At 42.2% G+C, this 22,879-nt stretch overlaps 1 protein-coding gene across 3 annotated transcripts in view; it reads left to right on the forward strand.

Annotated features, from left to right (window-relative positions):
* The window catches only part of KDR (kinase insert domain receptor), an 80,828-nt gene that overhangs the window by 16,918 nt on the left and 41,031 nt on the right, over positions 1-22,879 (forward strand). For all 3 annotated transcript variants that reach the window (XM_029945687.1, XM_029945686.1, XM_029945688.1), the window contains exons 11-27: positions 143-266; positions 784-892; positions 1,987-2,328; positions 4,399-4,545; positions 4,796-4,927; positions 8,124-8,230; positions 8,665-8,800; positions 9,169-9,273; positions 10,595-10,708; positions 11,248-11,336; positions 12,358-12,511; positions 15,538-15,635; positions 18,038-18,160; positions 18,312-18,423; positions 18,710-18,809; positions 19,453-19,558; positions 20,659-20,810. In XM_029945687.1, the coding sequence (XP_029801547.1) occupies positions 143-266; positions 784-892; positions 1,987-2,328; positions 4,399-4,545; positions 4,796-4,927; positions 8,124-8,230; positions 8,665-8,800; positions 9,169-9,273; positions 10,595-10,708; positions 11,248-11,336; positions 12,358-12,511; positions 15,538-15,635; positions 18,038-18,160; positions 18,312-18,423; positions 18,710-18,809; positions 19,453-19,558; positions 20,659-20,810 (2,250 nt within the window). The remainder of the gene's footprint in view (positions 1-142; positions 267-783; positions 893-1,986; positions 2,329-4,398; positions 4,546-4,795; positions 4,928-8,123; positions 8,231-8,664; positions 8,801-9,168; positions 9,274-10,594; positions 10,709-11,247; positions 11,337-12,357; positions 12,512-15,537; positions 15,636-18,037; positions 18,161-18,311; positions 18,424-18,709; positions 18,810-19,452; positions 19,559-20,658; positions 20,811-22,879) is intronic.

Below are 22,879 nucleotides of genomic sequence, written 5' to 3' on the forward strand. Positions count from 1 at the left end.
GGCGCCAAGTCTTGTGACATGGTAGGGTGCGCTGACAGTTCTTTCTAAGACGTAATAACCAAAGTCTGACTCCTATCCTTGCTATGGATTTGAACTAATGAAAAATTAAGTGGTAGTAAAAGCTGTGATTTCTTTCTCATAGCCAGACCGTCTTAACGACAAACCTGTATACTTGTAAAGTATGGAGAAATGTGGATGACTTCCAGGGAGGAAATAAAATCGAAGTCAACAAAAATCAGTTTGCCCTCATTGAAGGAAAAAACAAAGTGAGTCCGAAGTTCTTTAATTTGAAAATCTGTCTCTCTCTCTCTCTTGGATGGAAGGAGGGAGGATGGAGTGGAAGAATGGTGTAACCATATGTGAGGGATATTAGAGATTGATAGTCACGTTGATTGTATGAGGAAATACTAACGTATTAAGTCAGTTTGAAAACATCATTGACACTTAGAAGCACCATCGACTTAGTATCTTATCGGAGAAAGATAAAACACACATGCCGTTAGCTCTATACATCTGTTGTAAGGTGATTCTGATTCTGCAAATATGGAAATGAGAAAATGCATGCAGCATTAGGCTAAACCACATTATTTCCTTTTTGGTTTCCAAAGCCTGTTTTGTGTAATATGTGAGCCACATCAGCATAATGATAACTGTGTGAATTTCAGAGGGGTCAGTGGGTAGTATGAATGGAGGAGGCGGGTCTTACGGGTTGAATTTTGTACGAATGCATGCACGTAAACACAGCCTCCATTGTTTATGGCCTGGGATTTGTTTTTCTCATAGACTGTAAGTACCCTTGTTATCCAAGCGGCAAATGTGTCCGCTCTGTACAAATGTGAAGCCATCAACAAAGCTGGCAGAGGAGAGAGGGTCATCTCCTTCCATGTGACCAGTGAGTACTGCTCTCTGCAGGGGGCGGGGCAGGGGGGTTGGATCTCTTGCCAATTGGACGCTAAGCCCTCTGATACTCTGTGGCCCTTGCCATTCTTGACTGGCGTGGTGTTTTGGAAAAGAACTTGGGCTGATACCAGGGATGCTTTTGTTCGTAAATGAAGACGTCTCACATAGCTCCTGGGACCATGCAAACTCAGGACAACTGACTCCCGTTCTCTCAGGGGAGAGAATGGTTTCACATATATTTTTTTAATTTTTGAAAAATTTATTTTAGAGTGAGAGAGTAGGGTGGAGGGACAAAGGAGGGGGGGAGAGATAGAGAGATAGAGAGAGAGAGAGAGAGAGAGAGGAGAGAAGAGAGAAGATAGAATCCCAAGCAGGCTCCATGTTTAACACAGAGCCCTACATGGGGTTTGATCCCATGACTGGGGATCTTGAAATCAAGTGTCGGATGCTCAACCAACTAAGTCACTCAGGTACCCCTGGTTTCAGATATTTTTAGCCACTAGTCCTGGCTACTAGTTATGTCTCCACCGTCTGAGTCTAGCACAGTGCGTGACTTCTTGGGGTTCAGTCAGTATTGGTGGGCTTGCTGCTGAGAAGTGAACAGCGTGGACCGGAGGTAATTGTAATGATATAGAGACAGTTTCCTCCCAATGCTGCTGATTCTGCCTGGTCATCTTAGCTTTATGGACAAGCTTTAGCTGACTAGATGAGGTGAAATGGTTCAATGCGGGCTAACTTGTTGTCATAAATATGGCTTTAAAGTCATTGAGTGGGATGTGTCGATGAGGAACTCATTTTTAAAATTCCATGTTATAATTATCCCCTTTAAAAATGTTTTAGATTTCTTTTTAATCTCAAAAACTATTTAGAGGAGATTTGATACATATTTGAGGAATACATCTCAGTAAAATAGTATGTTTGGAGGCCCGGGCTGTCTAACTTGTTTGTTTCCCTGTATGACATTGTCTGGTATCGCTAGCGCTTCACTTTTCATGGTGCTTTATAGCAGTCTAGAGGCAACAAGAAGACAAAAGCGTGCTGCCCAAATGAAATCGCCATTTCCTAACGACGGGTTTTATATTTCAGGGGGCCCTGAAATCACTTTGCAGCCTGGCACCCAGCCAACCGAGCAGGAACGGGTGGCTCTGTGGTGCACTGCAGACAGAACTACGTTTGAGAACCTCACATGGTACAAGTCTGGCTTGCAGGCTCTGCCAGTCCCTGTGGGAGAGCTGCCTACACCCATCTGCAAGAACTTGGATGCCCTTTGGAAAATGAATGCCACCATGTTCTCCAATGACACAAGCGACACCTTGATCCTGGAGCTCCAGAACGCGTCCTTGCAGGACCAAGGAGACTACGTGTGCTTTGCTCAGGACAGGAGGACCAAGAAAAGACATTGTGTGGTCAAACAGCTCACAGTTTTAGGTAGGAATACAACGCTGGATCATGAAAGATGGTTGGAATGCCTTCAGTGTAGGGCTTTTGGGGACTCTGAGAAGACTGCTATCGTATAGGAACCTATGAAGTAGACGGGCACACACTCAGCTTATTCACTGAAAGTCCCTGAGGCAGAAAGAGGCAGATGATGGTGAAATGATGTATTAAAAAGATAAATAAGCTGGTTGTTTCCAGTTCTAATGATAGGATTTCCGAGGGATTAACCTAAACTGGGGAAATTTCTGCTTTATTCTTGGACATTATTTTGGTAGACACATGTTCATGGAATGCCTGTGAGCTAAGAAGGTTCCAGAAATTCGGAGTGGTGAGTAGGCAGATATGATGAGGACACAGGCAACCACCAGGCAGCCGTAGCACATTAAGGTCTCTGAGTCCATGAGGAGAGGCATTTTTTCTGTTTTACTCCTTGCAGTAGCTCATGTCAGAGAACATAGTGGCAACATACGAGGTGCTCAGTAAGATACCTACTGCATGAAGAGTGGGGCAGTGGGTTTGTTTAGGACCTGTGAGAGCCCAGGGGAGGGGCGCACCGCTCACTGCCTGTCCCTCTGGGTCATCCCATGCAGTCCAGCATAAGATCAATGGGCTGATAGTTTTATGAGCAGATAGCTTTGTAAGTTCTGCATGGAGCCGCTCTCCACACCTTATCTAACCTTGTGTCTTGCGCAAAAGCTATGCAGCCATGCCTCTGTCTCTGGGGAAATCAGACAAACTGGGGGAATTCTCTTTGTGCTGACTCCCTCCGTTTTCTCCTCTCTTTAGTGTCTCTTCCCAGTTCTAGGATGCGTGTGTCCTCTGATTTTACTGTTAAGATGGGGAACTGCCCAAGCGATTGAATCTATACTAAGGTTCTGGAGGAATAATATCTTCTTCAGAGGCCCTGGTATATTTTTAAGAAGTATCCTCAGATAGACCCTAGGCTAGTGTTTGCTATTGTTAAGACTCAGGTGTCAAAAGAAGGAGTATTTTTGGGTGAAGTCATTCCCAGAGCCCTTTATGTCCTATCACATATATGATCACCTTGGTGACTGGTCTGTTTTCCAATTAATGGAAGAATTCAGAAAGAGCTATGAAGGAGGCCAGGCCCAGAAAATATGTGCTCACAGTGGGCTGGTTTACTTCTCTAAGGACTCCTAAGTTGTTTTCTTAAAATTATTCTTAGAAAGAGACTAAAGCCCAGGACATTTGCTTTAAACCCAGTGTAGTTCACCACTGAGGTGATCTCATTTTGCTAAGTGTTGAAGTGGATTCTTTCAGCAAGATTCCTTTTGATTGCCTTGGACAAGATATTTCTATAACACTTTGATGGAAGGGTACATCTGAACTTTTGCTGTACATTGAAATGAATGAGTTTAATTTTTGAAATCTTTGACTTTCTTTAAGGATTAGTGTCTTGCTTGTTTGTGTTTTAGTGGAAATGGCATGGGACTGGGCTTGTAGGCTCACCAGCTTCTTTTATCAGTTCAGATTTTCACTGAGTTATAGGGATTTGGAGAAGTTGTTTACCCCTCCTTAATTACAGTCATTTCATCTGTGAAAGAAGGTTAAATTCTTGTTCATCATATGATTGATAATGAGCAACAGAAATAGTATAAGTGAGTTTTGTAAAAAGTGCCAAGTGTACATAAGGCATTCTTTGTTGAATTACCCTGAAGTTTTACACTTACCAAGAGAAACATGGCAGAAGTCAAGGGTGTCACTGTCTAGAACTTTCATGCAAGGGGAAGGTTCCCCTTGGAGAAGCTGTGTCTAGTTAGAAGAAAACCCCTAAAGATGACAACCTTTATGTTTTGATGTGACAATGAGCTAGAATCACTAGTAAGGATGTTCAAAGTGATCTCTCTCAACTGTCCTGACATTTCTTTCATTAACTTTACTCAGTGGCCAAGAGTAATATTATCAGTTTCTGTGTATTTTCAGCTTAGTAAATCAATGGTTCACTGTTGACTAAATTTAAACTATGAATTTACTGGTGCCCCAAAACCATTTCAAAAGTTATAACTACATGTTGTATGATTTTTGTGTGTGTGTGCATAGAGCGTGTGGCACCCATGATCACAGGAAACCTGGAGAATCAAACAACAAGTATTGGTGAAACCATCGAAGTTTCGTGCACCACGTCTGGAAATCCCCCTCCCCAGATTACGTGGTTTAAAGATAACGAGACACTTGTTGAAGACTCAGGTGAATAGACTATGTCTATCTCTGGTTGGTTGCAGAATTCTCAGAGACAGCATCTAAACTCAGCAGTAAAGTATTCAGGGCCTTGTTGAATTCTCATGGAAGCCGGGGGTGGTAATGAGTCAGCAATCCACCCTGTATCGCTCTTTGGAATTAGATGCTTGTCCAAGTAAAGGCGTCATGTATATTTTTAAATTTTTTCCTAAACGATTCCATTACATCATATGTAAAAATCATTTTTCTTTTCTTTTAGGTATTGTACTGAAAGATGGGAACCGGAACCTAACCATCCGGAGGGTGAGGAAGGAGGATGAAGGCTTGTATACCTGCCAGGCATGCAGTGTTCTTGGGTGTGCAAAAGTGGAGGCGTTTTTCATCGTGGAAGGTCAGTGGAAATTCATAGCCACATCAGGTGTTTTTAGAAAATTAGCTTCTGTCGTATATATACTCGTACACTTTGGGTGGAAGGATTATAGGTGATTTTTTAATGTTTTTTTTTTGAGAGAGAGAGAGAGAGAGAGAGAGAGAGAGAGAGAGAAAGTGCACACATGCGAGCCAAGCAGGGTAAGAGAGAGAATCCCAAGCAGGCTCTGTGCAGTTAGCACGAGCCTGACTTGGGGCTTGATCCCATGAACCGTGAGATCATGACCTGAGTTGAAATCAAGAGTTGGATGGTCAACTGACTGAGTCACCCAGTATTTTGGTGATTTTTAAATATTCCTTGTACTTTGTAAATTTAATGCACTAAATATATATTAGTTCAACTTGAAAAAAATAATCAGTGTTATTTTCATTCTACTTGCATCATATTTCCCATCTTTGCAGTGCTCATTATGGGAAAATTATTAGCCAGGCAGGTAGAATATCCTCCTGGCTATTTTTTCGTTTGAGTGGATCTATTAACTTGTGGAAGTGATAACTCTAGATTTTTTGGGAAAAAACATTGGAATTACTGCTTAATCATTAAAATCAGTGCCAACCAGATAATTGCAAGAGTTCATTGTTTTCATTGGACTACAGATAATTGAAATTTGCTTGTGAACAATGGACCATTGCTCCAATGGCATGGGAATTTTAGGGTGTCTAAATGTGAAAGGAAACTCCAATGTGTGTGCAGGAGTGATGTGAAATCTGGCATTTTCCCAGATGGGAAAGGTAATTTGTGACAGAATATTTTCTCTTCCGAAGTGTATTCCTGTTTTTAAAAAATAGTCCATCAGGGGAACAATGAACTGCATTATGTGGGTGAGGCAATGGTATGCCAGGGGAGGAAAGAAGGATGGGGCCACCAGGAGAACTGATGGGTTTTTATGAAGTCATCTAACTTGTTTCTCAAAGTCTAGATTTTATTTCCCTTAATCTATCAAATCTTGCATCTTGATGACTTGTTTTCACATTTGTAGAGTTATTACCATTTTATAGATTGCACTTGCAAACAAAGATTTCAAGTGTGTGAAATAAAAATTTCATGGGACACGGTGCTTTTGTCACTTCCTAAGGGCTTCTGTTTAGGGCAGGTCCTAGTGGGGACTTCCAGCTCTTTCTCGGGCCCTGCCTCATCTCCAGGAGCTGTTTGCCGTGGGCTAAGTAGGGAACGTTGGCACAGAACTTATATTTATTTAGTGACAATACTAAGAAAGGGAGATGTAGATGTTTAATGTTTGTTAGTCTTCCAAATGTTAATATGGAAATATTAATATGGAAGTAAATCAATATGGAAATTATAATTACAGTAAAACCTTGGATTGTGAGGAACTTGTTCTGTGAGTGTTCCGCAAGACAAGCAAACATTTCTCATAAATTATCAAATAAGTTATCATTTAACTTGATAAACGAACGATGTCTTGCACTACGAGTGTCACATGGTCATAACTGAGCCAATGGTTCTTGAAATTCCCTTTGATATACGAATGCTTTGGATTACAAGCATGTTTCCAGAATGAATTATGCTCGCAAACCAAGGTTTTACTGTGTATTATTTATTAATTATATACACAGTTGAATCTTTTAACTTTTTACTGCATATAATGGACTTTAAATGTGTGTATATAAAAGGAAAGTTATGGGGTGTCTGGGTGGCTCAGTTTGTCGAAAGTCTGAGTCTTGATTTTGGTGAGATTGAACCCAAGTTGGGCTCTGCATTGGTCCCACATTGGGCTCTGTGTTGGGCTCCACGTCAGGATCCATGCTGGGCATGGAGCTTGCTAAAGATTCTCTCTCTCCCTTTCCCTCTGCCCTTCCCTACTTGTGCTCATGCTCACTCAAAAAATTAATCAAAAGAAAATTAAATTAAATTTAAAAAGAATGTTACTTCATTAGGACCGCCAGAGAAACAAAATCTACTTCCTAGCATAGTTGTACTTGTCTCTCAACTGTTAACTCTTACTCTGCTAACTAGTTAATTACCTGCTCTTCTGCCCTTTTCAGGCGGCCTTGGGCCACTTGAACAGCTTATTTGATTTACTCTGCACTCATTCATCCAATGGGAAGCTCCCTGTGCTAATTGCTTCCTTATCACCTCTCTGCTAATCATTCCTAGCTGAAAAGCCTCCACTGGCATTTAATTTCTCCCAGTCAGAGCCATCCTCCAGAGCCCTGAATGTCTGTAGCTTCCTTGCTGACCTCTCCCTTTCCTTTCATGGGTGGTTTCAGTTGATGTTGCCCGCCCATGCGGGATGCCCTCATCTCGGCTTCCTCTCTTTTCCTGGCTCAGACTCCTGCCACTCAAGGGCAGGGTAGTGTAATGGTTAAGTGGTGTTGGGCAGACTTGTTAAATTCCTCACCATTCCACCCACTTGCTGTGTGCCCTTAATGAAGTAGCTTAACCTCTCCGAGCTTGTTTCTCGATCTGAAAACTGAAAGACGTTGAGACGATGAAGAGAGATGACATATTTGAAGGAATGAGCACCTAGGAGGTACATGGTAAACAGTAACTTGCTGGCCACTTGTTTTCTTATAGAACCCTTTCTCAAACTCCAGTCAGATGAAAACAGAGACTACCGGTGCAAAAACAGATACTTATTTCCCTCCCAAATAACTACTTTGCTCCCCTGTAGAATGTAATCTGTTTTTCTTTCCATTAAAGACTGCTCTTCCTACAAACATTTCTTATGTTTTTTCTTTGAAAATATGAGCATTTCTATCCTTGAAATCCTTAATTCCTATCTTTAGAATTTTATCATTGGAGGTTTTCATGAGCAGTGTTTTGCAAACTATAAATTATCTATTAAGAATGTTATAGACCCAGGGCATCTGGTTAGCTCAGTCAGTTAAGCATACAACTTCAGCTCGGTCATGATCTCGCCATTTGTGAGTTCGAACCCCACGTCATCGGTCTCTGTGCTGACACCTCAGAAACTGAAGGATGCTTCAGATTCTGTGTCTACCTCACTGTCTGCCTCTCTCTCTCTCAAAAATAAATAAACATAAAAAATTTTAAAAAGAATGTTATAGATTCCCTTCAAATTAGAGGCTTGTGACTATTATTATCTAGGATTTTTTCCAAGTTGGTAAACTTTGTCCTCTTATGTCCTCTTATATCAAGGGATATGAGTGTTCAGCATTCTGTTGTGTCTTTCTAGGTGCCCAGGAGAAGACAAACTTGGAAGTAATTATTCTAGTAGGCACAGCGGTGATTGCCATGTTCTTCTGGTTATTACTTGTCATCGTTCTACGGACCGTTAAGCGGGTAACAAAATCATTTCCCTTCCATTCCATGTACGTTGCTTTTCATGATTAATGAAAGCTGACTGGGGCTCTTTGAGTTGTTTCTTCCTATTGTTATTGGCTCAATGGCACAATTTTATTTCAATACAATAACATTCTTTCCCACTTTCTTTTGGCTGGACAACTGGGCTTTAATTGATAGAAACCACTAGAGGAGAAAAGGGCTTGGACTGTCCAGTGTAATTAAGATTTAAGTACTTCATTCTGAGCTCATTTCGAGGGGGAGGGGACACTGGATGCAGGATTATAATAGGACTTACTCTCAGACTCCACGAATTGTATTTGAAAATGAGACATCAGGAATGAGGCTTCCATAAACAACAATAACAAGCACACGCAGAAACAACAGCCAGACCACAGAGTGTGTGTGTGACTGGAAGGAATGATGCTTTCCAGGCCAATGGAGGGGAACTGAAGACGGGCTACCTGTCCATCGTCATGGATCCAGATGAACTGCCCTTGGATGAACACTGTGAACGTCTGCCTTATGATGCCAGCAAATGGGAATTCCCTAGGGACCGGCTGAAACTAGGTATGTTTTCAAGTGATAGTAATTTGATGTTGGGTTTACCAGCCCATCTCTTCCTCCTTTAGGCAGATGACAAATCTAATCTACCCATATGCTGGATTCAGGTTCAGAATATTCATTCTGTCTCTAGAATTTGAGTAATCATCATTTTAGTCACTTAGAAGTAGGATCTCTGTACAATAATCCAAAGGAGGGCATTTGGAGAGGGAAGCCAGGAGATATTAAATAATTAAGCCAGGACTAGGGAGTGAGATGGACTCTCCGAGTTAAACTGGGGTGTGTGGGTGATCCGATCTAGTCGAATCTCTGCATTTCACTTTAGTGCGCTAATAGTCCAAGTCTGTTTTGTTTGCTATTGTTGTTGACTATAGGTAAGCCCCTTGGCCGCGGTGCCTTTGGCCAAGTGATTGAAGCAGATGCCTTTGGAATTGACAAGACAGCAACTTGCAAGACAGTGGCTGTCAAAATGTTGAAAGGTAAAAGCAAAATTAGATGGTGCTGTATCTCTCTATCTGTTTCATCTGGTCTGCAAACGTAATGTAAGGCTTATACCAGCAGCCCTGTGGTTAGGTGAGCCCACTAGCCAAGCATGTAGCCAGCGGAGGCCTTTGTGCAAATTGGGAAAAAGTTCCTCTTTTATAGCCTTATGCCAGGGTACCTGGCCTTCCAGGCGAAGTTGAGGATGGGGTTCAGCTTCATTGATTTCCCAACTTTGCCAGGGAGCCCTTGTGCAGGATACAGCTCACACAGCTGTACTTCGTGGCCCGACTTTAGGGAAAAAAATACCTTGATTATGTAAAAATTGTTCCTTAATATCTTATGGTGCATTGGTAAGGTAATTATAGACCATGTAGAGACATGGAAAGAAACTTAATATAATAAGTAAAAATAGTAGAGTGCCAAAATAGTATGTCTCATAGAACTGGAATATGTAAAAACTTTCTCCATAAAAGATAAGTGTGGTGCTAGGGAACAGAGGACCGTCGGAGACGTTTTAAAAATTAAAAGCCTTATAAACAATTGTTAATCCTAGTGGTAATGGAATTCTGGCCTTGTTTTAATTTGGGGAGGTGGTGCATATAAAGCTCTCGGCTCCAGTTGTGATGTGCTTTCACTGATGGAGGCAGTGCTACTGACCCTTGGCCCATAGGTCTTGTGCATTTCAAAGCCATGTCTGTCCCTTTGGAGAATCTCCCTTGTGGCTAACGGGGTGTGCAGATTTGAGGCAGCCCGTCAGGGTCTGAGGTGTGGACCGTGTCTATCAATTAGAGGGAAGTGTACAGGATCACACTCGCAGTTTTAGCCTCATCGGCCTCATGTGCCAACTGGCCTTGCCAGCTGGCCCTTGTTAAGTTTCCTGCTTGGCACTGATTGGCGGGAACTTCAGCATAGCCCCTAACACATAAGGATATTTAATACATGGTGTTGCTTCCTTACCAGGAAGCACTGAAATAATCAGGCCCTAAGAAGCATAGTCAACCTGATACATGAAAATCCAATTTTGTAAAGGAAAGAAAATCTGGGCGCGATTCCATTTGCAGATGTATTCTCCGCTTTGCAAAAGACTTCACAATAGATTCCTTTAAATATCAAACATTCTTGGTGCACTTTAGAGTAAGAATTTGATTTAGAATTGGAAAATATAATTTATACTTGACTTTTAATGCACTTAATCTGTAAATTGGGTTACAGTCATATTATCCCTGGAAGCTAAGTTATACACATGCATGCAGGGGGGCACTGATCCTCCTAACTACTGACCACATTGAGATTTCTCTGTTTGCTGTGTGTTTGTAGAAGGAGCCACACACAGCGAACACCGAGCCCTCATGTCTGAACTCAAGATCCTCATTCATATTGGCCACCATCTCAATGTGGTCAATCTTCTAGGTGCCTGCACCAAGCCAGGAGGTGAGTATCTGTGGAGGGTTCTGGCTGCCTAAGATTTCGGCATCTGGTTCTCTGCTGGTGTTTCATGGAAACCACTCAACTCCCATGTCCTTGATTTCCTTAACTTAGGATACCGTGCCAGATCCCTGGATATAAATATATTTCATAGAGGTTTAATGGGCACTCTAAGTTAGTCTAGAACTTCCTGTGAATTAAAAAAATGCCGCCTCACTATACGGCAGTTTGCTACTTGTGTAGTAGGTGTTCAGATGAGAGAAGTAAACTTCTCCAAAAACTTGGAAGCAAAGACCTTAAGAGTAGTTCAAAGAAAGTGGATGGATTTTCTTCTGAAATTTTGGTTGATCGGGTTGTGTAATTGCCTTTTGGAAAAAGAAAAGCTATGCTGTAAGGGCATTGTGACCCACTGATGCCTATGATCCTTTCCCCAATGAAAGTGTAGCATTTTCTATGATATTTTCTTGTTCATCAATGTATTAAACACTTGATGAGATACACGAGCAGAAACATTTTCCTTTCTTGACATGCTGTGCTGTCTGCAGGGCCACTCATGGTGATTGTGGAATTTTGCAAGTTTGGAAACTTGTCCACTTATTTAAGGAGCAAGAGAAATGAATTTGTCCCCTATAAGGTATGTCATTTCTTAATTCAGCCCTGGTCACTTTGTAAAACGGAGGAAAACACAAAGTGATACAGGTTAATCTTCTTTTGTTAAAATATTGTGAAAGGGGGGTGCCTGGTGGTCAATCAGTTAGGTGTCCAACTCTTGATCTTGGTTCAGGTCACAGTCTTAACAGTTCTTGAGATGGGGCCCTGAGTTGGGCTTTGTGCTGGTAGCACAGAACCTGCTTGGGATTCTCTCTCTCTTTCTCTACCCCTCCCCTACTTGCATGTGCTCTCTCTCTCTCTCTCTCTCTCTAAAAATAAATAAACTTAAAAAAAAAAGAACTTGTGAGGAATTTTCTCTTGGCTGTTATAACTTCCTCTTTTACCGACTGGGGAACATATCTTCTCATGTTTTATTTTTTTGTGACTCTAATTTACTGAGCCATTATAGATAGTGCCTGAGGAAGGGAGAAAGAAAGGAAAGAATAGAGGGAAGCATGGTTTTGGATTCTTTTCTCTCTCTCCTCGCATTGGCCCCATGGAGTGTCAGTCCTTCTGTTAAAAGCACCCTAAAGTTGGAAGTGTACCTGGGATAGACTTGAAACAAGGCATTTATCTCTAAGCTAAAGAAGGAGCAGGGTACCTGGTTGGCTCAGTTGGTTAAGCGTCTGACTCTTGATCTTGGCCTTGGTCATGATCTCACAGTTTGTGAATTCAAGCCATGTGTTGGGCTCTGCCCTGATGGTGCAGAGCTTGCTTGGGATTCTGTCTCCCTTTCTGTTCCTCCTTGCTTGCTCTCTATCTCTCTCAAGACGAATAAAAAGAAACTTCAAAAAAAATAAGAAATAAATAAAGAAGGAACTAGGCCTCATGGAAGAAAATCTATTATGTAGAACATTTGCCCAAAATTTCAGCCCAGAGATTCCATATTCTTGAAATTGATGTCCATCTTATCTGGTTTTAATAGTTATAATTATTTTTATAGTTTACTACATTTTAGAGATCTTGTTTGCATTCAAGGAATTTGTTCATTTGCTTCATTATAGACCAAAGGGGCACGGTTTCGTCAAGGAAAAGAATACGTTGGGGAAATCACTATGGATCCAAAACGCCGTTTGGATAGTATCACGAGTAGTCAGAGCTCAGCCAGCTCTGGATTTGTTGAGGAGAAATCCCTCAGTGATGTGGAGGAAGAGGAAGGTACCTGTCATTGCTTTCTTCACACTTAACGCATGCTCTTGCAGAAAAGAAGTGATAACTCTTTTTCCCCCTTCCCCTCTCCATGGTCCTCTGTTAGGTTTCTCCTGTTAGACCTATGAGTGTAAACATATGGTATCTGTCCTTCTCCCCATAACTTATTTTGCTTAGCATGACACCCTCGAGGTCCATCCACTTTGCTATGAATGGCCAGATTTCATTCTTTCTCATTGCCATGTAGTATTCCATTGTATATATCTTCAGGAGGGAGGGAGGCAAATCATGAGAGACTCTTGAATACTGAAAACAAACTGAGGGCTAAAGCGGGAGGGAGTAAAGGGAAGGGGAGTGATGGTCACGGAGGAGGGCACTTGTGGGGAAGAGCACTGGGTGTTATATGGAAACCAACTTGACAATAAACTATAAATTTAAAATAAAAGAAAAGAGGTGATAAGGTGTTATGAGGAATTTTGTCATGGAAAAGTTCAGTACTCCATAAAATTTGAAAAAGTCTTGAATTTTGAGACTGTCTCCATTCAGACTTCCCAAAAGTGAAGTGTGGAAGCCTTAAATAAGCAGCTGGCTAGGTTGTGAGGCAAAGCACGGAGAGCCAGAGAAATCTCGGTACCCCAGGAGAGCTAAGCAGTCGACCATTAACTCAGTGCTTTGAAACTATGGGTTCTTCAGTATCAAAAAATGTCTTTGTTTTGCCTTCAAAATCAAATGCCAGTTTGGCCAGGTATCTGTTAAGCCTTTTGCTTGCAGAACTTTTATGAACTGCTCCACTTACTTCTAGCATCTAGAGTATCCAATGATAAGTCTGCTGTCAATCTGATTCTTGTTCCTCTTCAGCTTATCTCTCTTCTCTTTCTGGAAACCTTTATGATCTTTTAGTTTATTTCTTGCATACCTTCACTGAAAGAAGTACTGGAGGATCTACCTTAGTATTCTAGGATGACTATAAATATGTGCACACAATATATATTACCTTCCTCCTACAGCAAAAATCAATATGGAAAAGTCAGAAATAAAATGCCACATTTTTACCCAGGAGGATGGGCTTCAAATAGTGTACTTGGGGAGGAGGAGAAGGGGAAGTTACTTTGTTGGCATAGTTAAAGGGTGTTTTAAAATTAATGTTAATCATCATAGCTTGCATAGGAGTAGACTTCTAAACTATTGGGGAGAGGGATGGAATCTGTCAATGTAACCATAGACAGGAGGAGGGAGGGTAAAAGTCATAGAAAAGCACAGGAAAAAAAAGATGACAGGATAAGTCAAAGAGAAAAAAGATGGAAAAGTTGAACTTTTATCATGAGAAGGGTATTCAATTTTATCATCATGATGGCAATCTTGAATCTTTATATTAAATGTTTTTCCTCTGAGTATGCTTAAAAAAAAAAAAGAAACCATTGGTTCAATGTGGAGTAGCAGGAGGGGCTTGGTGCTCTGTTCAAGAAGGACAAAGGAGGCTCTCTGGTGGTTGAGTAGCCTTCCCATTGCTCTCACCAGTTCAGCCCTGTCCTGCCTAAGTCACCAGCACAACACAAGCCTTTCAGTTAAGTATACCTGACCTCTCCGAGGTGGCGTAGGGGTCACCTGCTGTTCCCACCCCAGTCCAAGTGGCTTATCAACCATACGTCCTCAGGGGAGCCTTGGTAAACATATTTTCCTTTATCCAGTTATGTGTCCAATGATATTTTAGTGTTCTCTGTGAGTATGTTGTATTCCCAGTCTAAACTTCAAGACTTCTTTCAGCTCCAGGATATAGTATCTGCTTCCCTTAGAAGGAGCAGAGACATCTCCAAGGATATAGAGATGAGGCTTCCTGACATCTGGCTCCTTTTGAGGCATGAGCTTAGAAGAATCCAGTCATGAAATAGTGGAAGAAACCTGCTTCCATTTCCCTTTACATGAGGCTACAGCTAGAACTTAAATCTGACTTCTTCCTCGTAGAAGCCGAGTGGGCTGTGCGAGGCTGGAGCCTGGCCTAGAGGAGTGTGGAGAGGCTGTCTAGACCCCATGTTACCTCTGTCCCATCCTTCTCACAAAATGGTGGCCAGCGCATAGGAAACTCAAAGGATTGGGGAATTGAGTTGGAATAGAAAGGATGTTGGCCTGAAATTTGTCCTCCTTTTCTTCATTTGGAAAAGAAAGGGTTTCACTAATTGTTCACTGAGCCCTCTAGCCCTAAGCATAAAAAAATCATTGAGAAAACGGTTCACAGTCTTTTTAATACTTACAAGGTTATTATTACAGTGGAGTTTTCATTTACTCCAGTATTTGTCTCTAGGAGAAAAGCCATGTCTTATCTTATCTGACCAAAGTTAAGAGATCATGTGAAACACCCATTAATGTGTTAGTGTTTATTTGTACCAGTTGCACGGAAGTAAATACCACCAGTTTACGCAAATCCATCTTTCCCTCGAAGTTCCTGTCATCATTCATTCATACCTTTGAAGGGGAAAAAGGCATCCTCGCAGGCCTGTTTTAATGTGTTTACAGCACTTTCTCAGCTTGAAAGTGAGAGAAGTAAACATATTTCTGGTATTTTTAGTTATCTGTTGTCGATTACAATTTGACCTTTGGCCTTTGTCCCAGGACAAAGCTTGGAGAGAAAAGATTCAATGACCCTGAATATTGTTGTTTTATTTTTAGAGTTCTTGATAGGAAACTATTGTTTATCCCTCTGGGTACATGAAAAAAAAACACAACAGTTTAAAACAGCAAACTTGAAAAAGTCCTCTCTCGCTCCCTGCCATCTCTGCCAAATTGACCTCCCTTCTGCCGCCTGGATTTGCTGGTTCAATCTGATTACGATGGAAAAACCAACATTGTTTTGCTAAGGAGTCTGATGAAAGCTAATAATACTGGGATTCAGCAAACTTGCCGAAGATACAGGCATTTTCTCTCTGCTTCTGTTTCCAGAGGCTTAACTCCCAAGTCTGAAAATGAAGATTATGCTCACAGACTTAGAAACACATAGTCTCTGGTGGCAATACTGATTTCTGTCCTTCATCTTCAAACAGTTTCTGAAGACCTGTACAAGAACTTCCTGACCTTGGAGCATCTCATCTGTTACAGTTTCCAGGTGGCTAAGGGCATGGAGTTTTTGGCGTCCCGGAAGGTAAGACAGCTCAGGGGGAAGCCAAGTGTCTCTTCAGATCACGGATTTGGAAGTAAGATGTCCAGTGCCAGCCATGGGTGTTTGTCTCAAACTGTAATTCATTGTCCACTCCTAGGCCTATTCGAAGAGCTCTGCTAGGGAGGCCCCACTTCTGCTAACTTAAGGAGGTGTAGGAATTTCATGAAATCAGTTCATGCGATAAATACTTAGTGAACATCTACGAAGGGCAAGCAGTCTTCGAGGTACTAAGAAGACTGTGTGAACAAACAGGCAGGACTCTCCACCTTCCTGGAGTTCACGTCCTATCTTGTGGAGCAAACGGTGAACAATATAAACAAGTCAGATACGTAGGGGAAAAATAAGCAGGAAAGGGCTATTGAGGATACAGGACTGGTATGTTTGGGTGTGCATAGGCTTCTGTGTTTGTGTACATCAATTTTAAACAAAGTGAGCAAGGAAGGCTTCATAAGAATGTGACATCTAACAGTGACCTGGAAGAGGTGACAGCCTGAGTCTTGCAGATATCTTGGCGTAAGAGAGTGTATTTTTACTTTATTTTACATTCATCACCATCCATCAAAAAGTATTTGTTAGTGATATAATTAGAAACAAGGAAGGACAGGCTTCAGATGTGAGCGATTAAAAAAGCTAAAATTAGAAAAGTAGGCCAAACAAAAACCGAGGTGGGGACGTGACAAGTTACAAATATTCCAAAGGTTGTAAACACCACAGATTCCAGCCTCCGGAAAGGGGAGAATAGATGGTTTTATGTTAAGCAAGAAAAATTCAAGTTAAGTTTCAGGAAAAACGATCAGTTGACAAAATGCATATGCTGCACCCTCCTGGCAAGGAAAGAAATACTTAAAGTTTGTTTTTGTTTCCAAATTAGAGGAAAATCTCTCCCCGATTTCTCTCTCTGAAGCTTAAAGCTTGTTAGAGCTTTTAGAGCCTCAGGATCTCAGATGTGTCTGCCGGGATAGGTCTTGTCTTCTTTCCCCCAAAGGGAAGGTAGATAAGTGGGAGTCTTACAGGATTTTCCTATGGAGAAAGGCCCATTGCCCGTGGAGATTCTGATTTTATTTCACTTTTTTTTTTTTTAAGGCCAGAGCCTGCCTTTTGGTCAGGATATCTTTCGACTGGGAAGGGAATCGGGCAGGGGACCTTTAACTTTTCTCACATCTGCTGGTTGATTTCTTGAACACCACCTGGTTGTTGGGCTAAAAAAAGGAAGCTCTTTGGTTGGGGGAAATGTAGGGTGGACTATCTATTTTTTGGAATCTCCTGTCATGCTCAGTCATGCTTGCCAATGTGCTTTTGCATATGCCTCTTTCATTAAAAAATTTTTTTTTATGTTTATTCATTTTTGAGAGAGAGACAGAGCACAAGTGGGGGAGGGAGAGAGCGAGGGAGACACAGAATCCGAAGCAGGCTCCAGGGTCTGAGCTGTCAGCACAGAGCCCCATGCAGGTCTCAGACTCATAAGGCGTGAGATCATGACCTGAGCCGAAGTTGGACACTTAACCAACTGAGCCACTCAGGCGTACCTGAATATGCCCTTTCCAGAAACAAGCACTATGCAGACTCAAGGTGTGGGTGTTCAGCAATGCCAGGCCCCCATGGTCACTCCTGCTTTGACTTCAGAATCTTCTGAGCCTTTCATTCATTTAGAAATGTTCCCTGAGACTCTATTCCCTCACAAATCTACCGGGCGGAGCTTAAGTTGCTCAGTAGTGGGAAGTTACATGAAGGTGGGAGATATTAGGGAGAGAGAAACTGAGGAATGGAAAAGAGTAGAGAGAAAGCAAGGGAAACTCCCTTTTCCTCTTTAGTGCACCAGAGGGTCAACTGGACCAGCGAGAAATCTCTTTTGTAGGCCTTTATGATAATCCGACACTTTGAAAACAGGATGAGCCCCACAGGGAATGGTTTATCAGAGCTGGTCAGCTTCAGTTCCATGTGGAATGGGGAAACCAACAAAGGGCACCAAACCAACGAGCGCCCCTTGTTCCTGGTTTCCGTGCATTCATTCGAAATAACTTCCATTCTAGGGCCTCCTTAGAATAACAGGTTTTAACCGTATATGGTGCCAGGCCAAAGGGATATGTGGATGTGACCAGAAACACATTCTTAACTGTGTCCAGGAGAAGTCTATTTATGACTCCATGATCATACTATAACTTAATTATTTGACTCCAAAGTCTGGGGCTGTTTATGGAAAAAGCAGATGTGTGTCTCAGCAAAAGTCAGACTTTTTTCCTGAAGTGTTGATGAAAGACATTAGCCCAGTGCTTGTTAATCAGTTAGTTTTCTGATGTGGATTTTTTTGGAGCATGAGGTCACAACAGACGCAGAAGAGATCAGCTGTTCCGAGACCTAACACACACACACGATTCTTTTTGCAGTGTATCCACAGGGACCTGGCTGCACGAAATATCCTCTTGTCGGAGAAGAACGTGGTTAAAATCTGTGACTTTGGCTTGGCCCGGGATATTTATAAAGACCCAGATTATGTCAGAAAAGGAGATGTAAGTTTCCAAGATGACCCCATTGATCCGTTAAGTTGCAGGATCCAAATTCCTCTTTGCAAGCTTCAGGACCTGTGTTGGGAACAAAGGAAGTTTTTTCTTCAGATATGTGCTAAGTTGGGTTCTGATTCCTTGTCTTCTACCCTCTTAGGCTCGCCTCCCTTTGAAGTGGATGGCCCCAGAAACAATTTTTGACAGAGTATACACAATTCAGAGTGATGTGTGGTCTTTCGGTGTTTTGCTCTGGGAAATTTTCTCCTTAGGTAAGTCACTTCTTTTTGTCCCTCCATCCATACTCTGAATAGAATGATGTAAGTCAGTGGCCCCAGTGCACCTTTTCCTCTCCCGTGTTCCACCTTTATCTGGTGAAACTTAATTTACTTGGAAGCTCTAGATTGTTTTATATATATATATATATATATAACATATAACATATATGTAATACATTATATAATACATATATATATATATGATGTTCTAGAATTAGGCTCAGGATTTTCTATAAGAGAAAATCAAATCAAATAATGTCTTAATCCTATTTTATTCTAGGTGCTTCTCCATATCCTGGAGTAAAGATTGATGAGGAATTTTGTAGGCGATTGAAAGAGGGCACTAGAATGAGAGCCCCTGATTATACCACACCAGAAATGTAAGACTTTGAAAGTATCTTTCTAACCTTTCTTTGCTCACAAAAATTCTCCCTGCCTGGAAGACTTTTCATGATGCAGACCTCTTTCATGACCCAGTCTGTGTCCTACTTTTCTGTGGAAGTCTTCCTTGGTAATCTAAAGCAAAGAGTCATCTCTTCTTGAAACAACACTTTATCTATACCAACCAGTTAGTTTCTTTTTTTTAAGTTTTTAATGTTTACTTGTTTATTTATTTAGAGAGACAGACAGAACATGAGTGGGGAAAGGGCAGAGAGAGAGAGGGGGAGACACGGAATCTGAAGCAGACTCCTGGCTCTGAGCTGTCACCACAGAGCCACACACGGGGCTTGAACTCATGGACTGTGAGATTGTGACCTGAGTCAATGGAGGAGGCTTAACCCACTGAGCCACCCAGGCACCCCTCATCCAAGTTAGTTTCTATTAAATGTTGATTTATAGCATTTTCTATAATACTTGAGGCTGTAAGTGTAGGACTCCACATTTTATACGGTGTAGTATTGCTGTTTAGTATCTGGGCTCATGGTGGACATTTCATAGATGTTTACTCATTCAAGTGCTTATTTTTGGCATCAGATGAGGAAGACGGAGGCAGTTAATGACATTAGTATTTTGCTTCTCTAGGTACCAGACCATGCTTGACTGCTGGCATGGGGAGCCCAATCAGAGACCCACGTTTTCAGAATTGGTGGAACATTTGGGAAATCTGTTACAAGCTAATGCCCAGCAGGTTTGTGACCTCCAACCAAGAAGTGTATACAAGATCTCCTCTCCTCCCTAGATCTCATGGCCACCATGCTGTCCTTCAGCCACTGAATAAGGAGCCATATTCCTGCAGAGCTGAGCAATAATGCTTTTTTAAAACCTTTAATTACCCTTTTAGATAGATGAGATCCTAATGAGGTCCCAACCCATAACCAGGGAGCAGATCACTGGTTCCTCCTGATGTATCTTTTTGTTGTCCTCAGAGACTCTTCTAAAGCTAAAAAACACAAACAAAAACGTTTGTTGATCCACAGAATGTCAACAGTGGGTGGGATTTCAAGAAATTTAATACTTGTGCAGGTAAAACCGCATCTGAACCCTGCAAAATGCAAGGCTTTTTCCTTAGTAAAATCCCAGGCCCCCGTACCTTCCATCGGAGGATTTTAGAATTGTTAACCTTTACCATTAGAAAGTTATTTAATCTCCAGTCAGTGCCTCTTACTACCAGGAATGGAAGCCAATTTCCTCCTGCTTTTCTTTTGAACAGGTACGGACAATGGGTCAAATCTGTTTTTATCAGTAAACTTTCTAACGTTTAAAGGTATCAGATTGCCCTTTATTTCTTTCTCTTGATGAAATAATGTTAAATTGTGCAACCTTTTCTCAGAAGACCCATTTTCCTGCACATTTATTGCTTTTCTCTAGCCTGTCATCAGATTTTCCATTGCCTTGAAATGTAGAGGCTAAAATTGGATGACATGCCCTTTAAAAGACCCGGCTCACGGCTCACGTAGGGTAGGGCTTTGTGAAGAAGTGATTCCTCAGCTCTCCGTGCTCTGCCGGTGCATCTGGCCACAGCCTGCTTCATCTTCCTTGTAACCACCGTGGCTCCCTTCCTCATCTTGTTTTTATATTAGCTCTTTTATCGTACTTTCATATACATGTCCCTTTCAAGGGCCCTTTTGTTTTTGATGAACCATTTTGAATGTTGTCTTTAAGTTCTACGTTTGGATATGAAAGCGACATACCTCTTAACCAAAAGCCCCCTTGGCCTTTGTTTTTCACGAAAGGGGCTCATGAGGGGCTGAAGCCATAATAATAGCATCGCTGTGTTTGTTGTTTCAGGATGGCAAAGACTATATTGTTCTCCCGATATCAGAGACTTTGAGCATGGAGGAGGATTCTGGACTCTCTCTGCCTACCTCACCTGTTTCCTGTATGGAGGAAGAGGAAGTGTGTGACCCCAAATTCCATTATGACAACACAGCGGGAATCAGGTACTGTATATGGTCAACATCCCCTAGGGGAGTTGGCACAGCAAGGTTCTTTGGGGAGGGGATGGAAGGAAGGCGTTTTGCAAAGCTGCTGCCTCCTGCTTCCACACTGAACCTTAGTCCCGAGCCTGCTATCCAGGGATGTGCTCCTTGCAGAGGGCTGGGGTAGGTGAGTTTCTTCCCATCTGTGGTCCACATTGCTGCCACATAGCTGTTCCTTTAGAATTCTAAGCCCTGCAGCTGCAAATAGCTGGAATGCCACAGTTTGTTAACCTCCAGAAAAAGAGGCCAATTTTATATAGACATCTGTATTTAAATTATCCCCATGTACGTTTTTATTAATGTGAATTAAATGGCTTAGGAAAGATTCAGGAAGGAAGAGTTTTATGCATATATGGAAACACACTTGTGCCTCGCTGGCTGGGGTGCAGTCTGCCGTGGGGCAGGGCCCTGAATTGGACTGGCAGCACACCTTCAGAAGCCCCTCCCTAGTCTGATATTCAGCATTTTATTTGCATAATGGGACTTCTGGGCTTATTTAAAAACACATGCACTACGGTCCTCTCCTGATTTGCAACGGGCTCTGGAGGCAGCTTTCTTTTGTCTGTCTCCCAGCACCTGTGCCTGAGGAAAGACTTGATACGGTTTCTGCAATGTAATATTAGAATTGTCTTTTACTAAGCCTGGGACTTTGCTTTGTTTCTTTTCCCACTCCTTTGGGTGTTTTCCTCCTGTCACTGGACCCGCGGACAGCACAGTCCAGCCTGCCCTATTGGGTGTGCTCACGGCTGCAGGGAGGGGCGTGGAGCTCTAGGTTGGCCAGGCTGCCAGTGGTGGGGGAGGAGGCCCCCTGACACCTTGACCCGCTGGGATCACACGGGCTGGGAGGAACACTGCTGGAGTGGGTAGAAGCTGCCAAGCTGCCCATTGAACCTGTGTCAAGAACTTTTAGCATTTCTCAAAGAACTGTTCCTTATATTATCAGGTTTTGCTCATGTGACAATTCTCAGTTAGGCAGAAACTATGATCTTTCTTGATGTAGATGTGAGGCTCAGAGCAATCACTTGGTGGAAGGAAATAACCCTGTGGTTAAAGATCCAGATTTCAGAGTCAGATAGAACTGGTTGGACCCCAAGTATGCCTCTTCACCTGTGACCCAGGTGAAGACATCGGTGTTCAAAAATTATTATTCTGAGAATTACGTGGTATATTTTATTTCTAAGTGCCTGGTACTTAGCACTCAAGGCATGATTTTAAGCAAGCTGCTTAAAATCACGTGTCTAGGATGAAACCAGTTCCTCTGATATCTGTCTCAGTCCTATTTTCTGCCACACCCAGTGGGACCCTCAGAGAGAAAAATTAATGAACTGAAAGCCAATAATTTCAGTCTTATGTTTAAAAACCTCTAGTTCACGGAGTGCCTGGGTGGCTCAGTCAGTTAAGCGTCTGACTCTTGGTTTCAGCTCAGGTCATGATCTCACAGTTTGTGGGATCGAGCCCTGCATCAGGCTCCGTGCTGACAGTGTGGAGAGACTCTCTGTCTCTCCCTCTTTCTCCCTCTCCCCCCCTAAAATAAATAAACTTAAAAAAAAAACCCACCAAGAACCTCTAGTTCAAGCTTGGCTAGCCTTCACTGGGCTGGTAATTGTTCCTGCAACACCACTGCCTTCTCCTTGATCTGAAAGCCATTTGATCGTAAACCATATTCCGTGGGGTTTTTTGTGACCAGGTGGAGTGAGGACCCGAGCCGGCAGCCTCTTGCATATGGTGCTGAGAGTCGATGAAGTCATGTTTGTGTAATGGAAGTGCCAAATGCAATGCCAGATCTAAGTCAGGGCTGCTAACATTTATCCCCAGAAGCATGGACAAGTGTGACACCACACTCTGAGCATAGGTCTGGCTCCTATTTTCGGTCTGTGATTTTTGAATTGGTCTTTCCAGTCCAGTTTCTCTTTTATCCAGCCATAATTTGAAAAATAAAATGGAAATTGGAATCTTTTGTCTGCACCCCCTCTCAACCTCCTCCACCTATTTTCCTTTTATAAAAACAAGACTCTGCCGACACATTTTAA

Source organism: Suricata suricatta, chromosome 1, assembly GCF_006229205.1.
Source record: "Suricata suricatta isolate VVHF042 chromosome 1, meerkat_22Aug2017_6uvM2_HiC, whole genome shotgun sequence".
NCBI classification, from domain to species: domain Eukaryota; kingdom Metazoa; phylum Chordata; class Mammalia; order Carnivora; family Herpestidae; genus Suricata; species Suricata suricatta.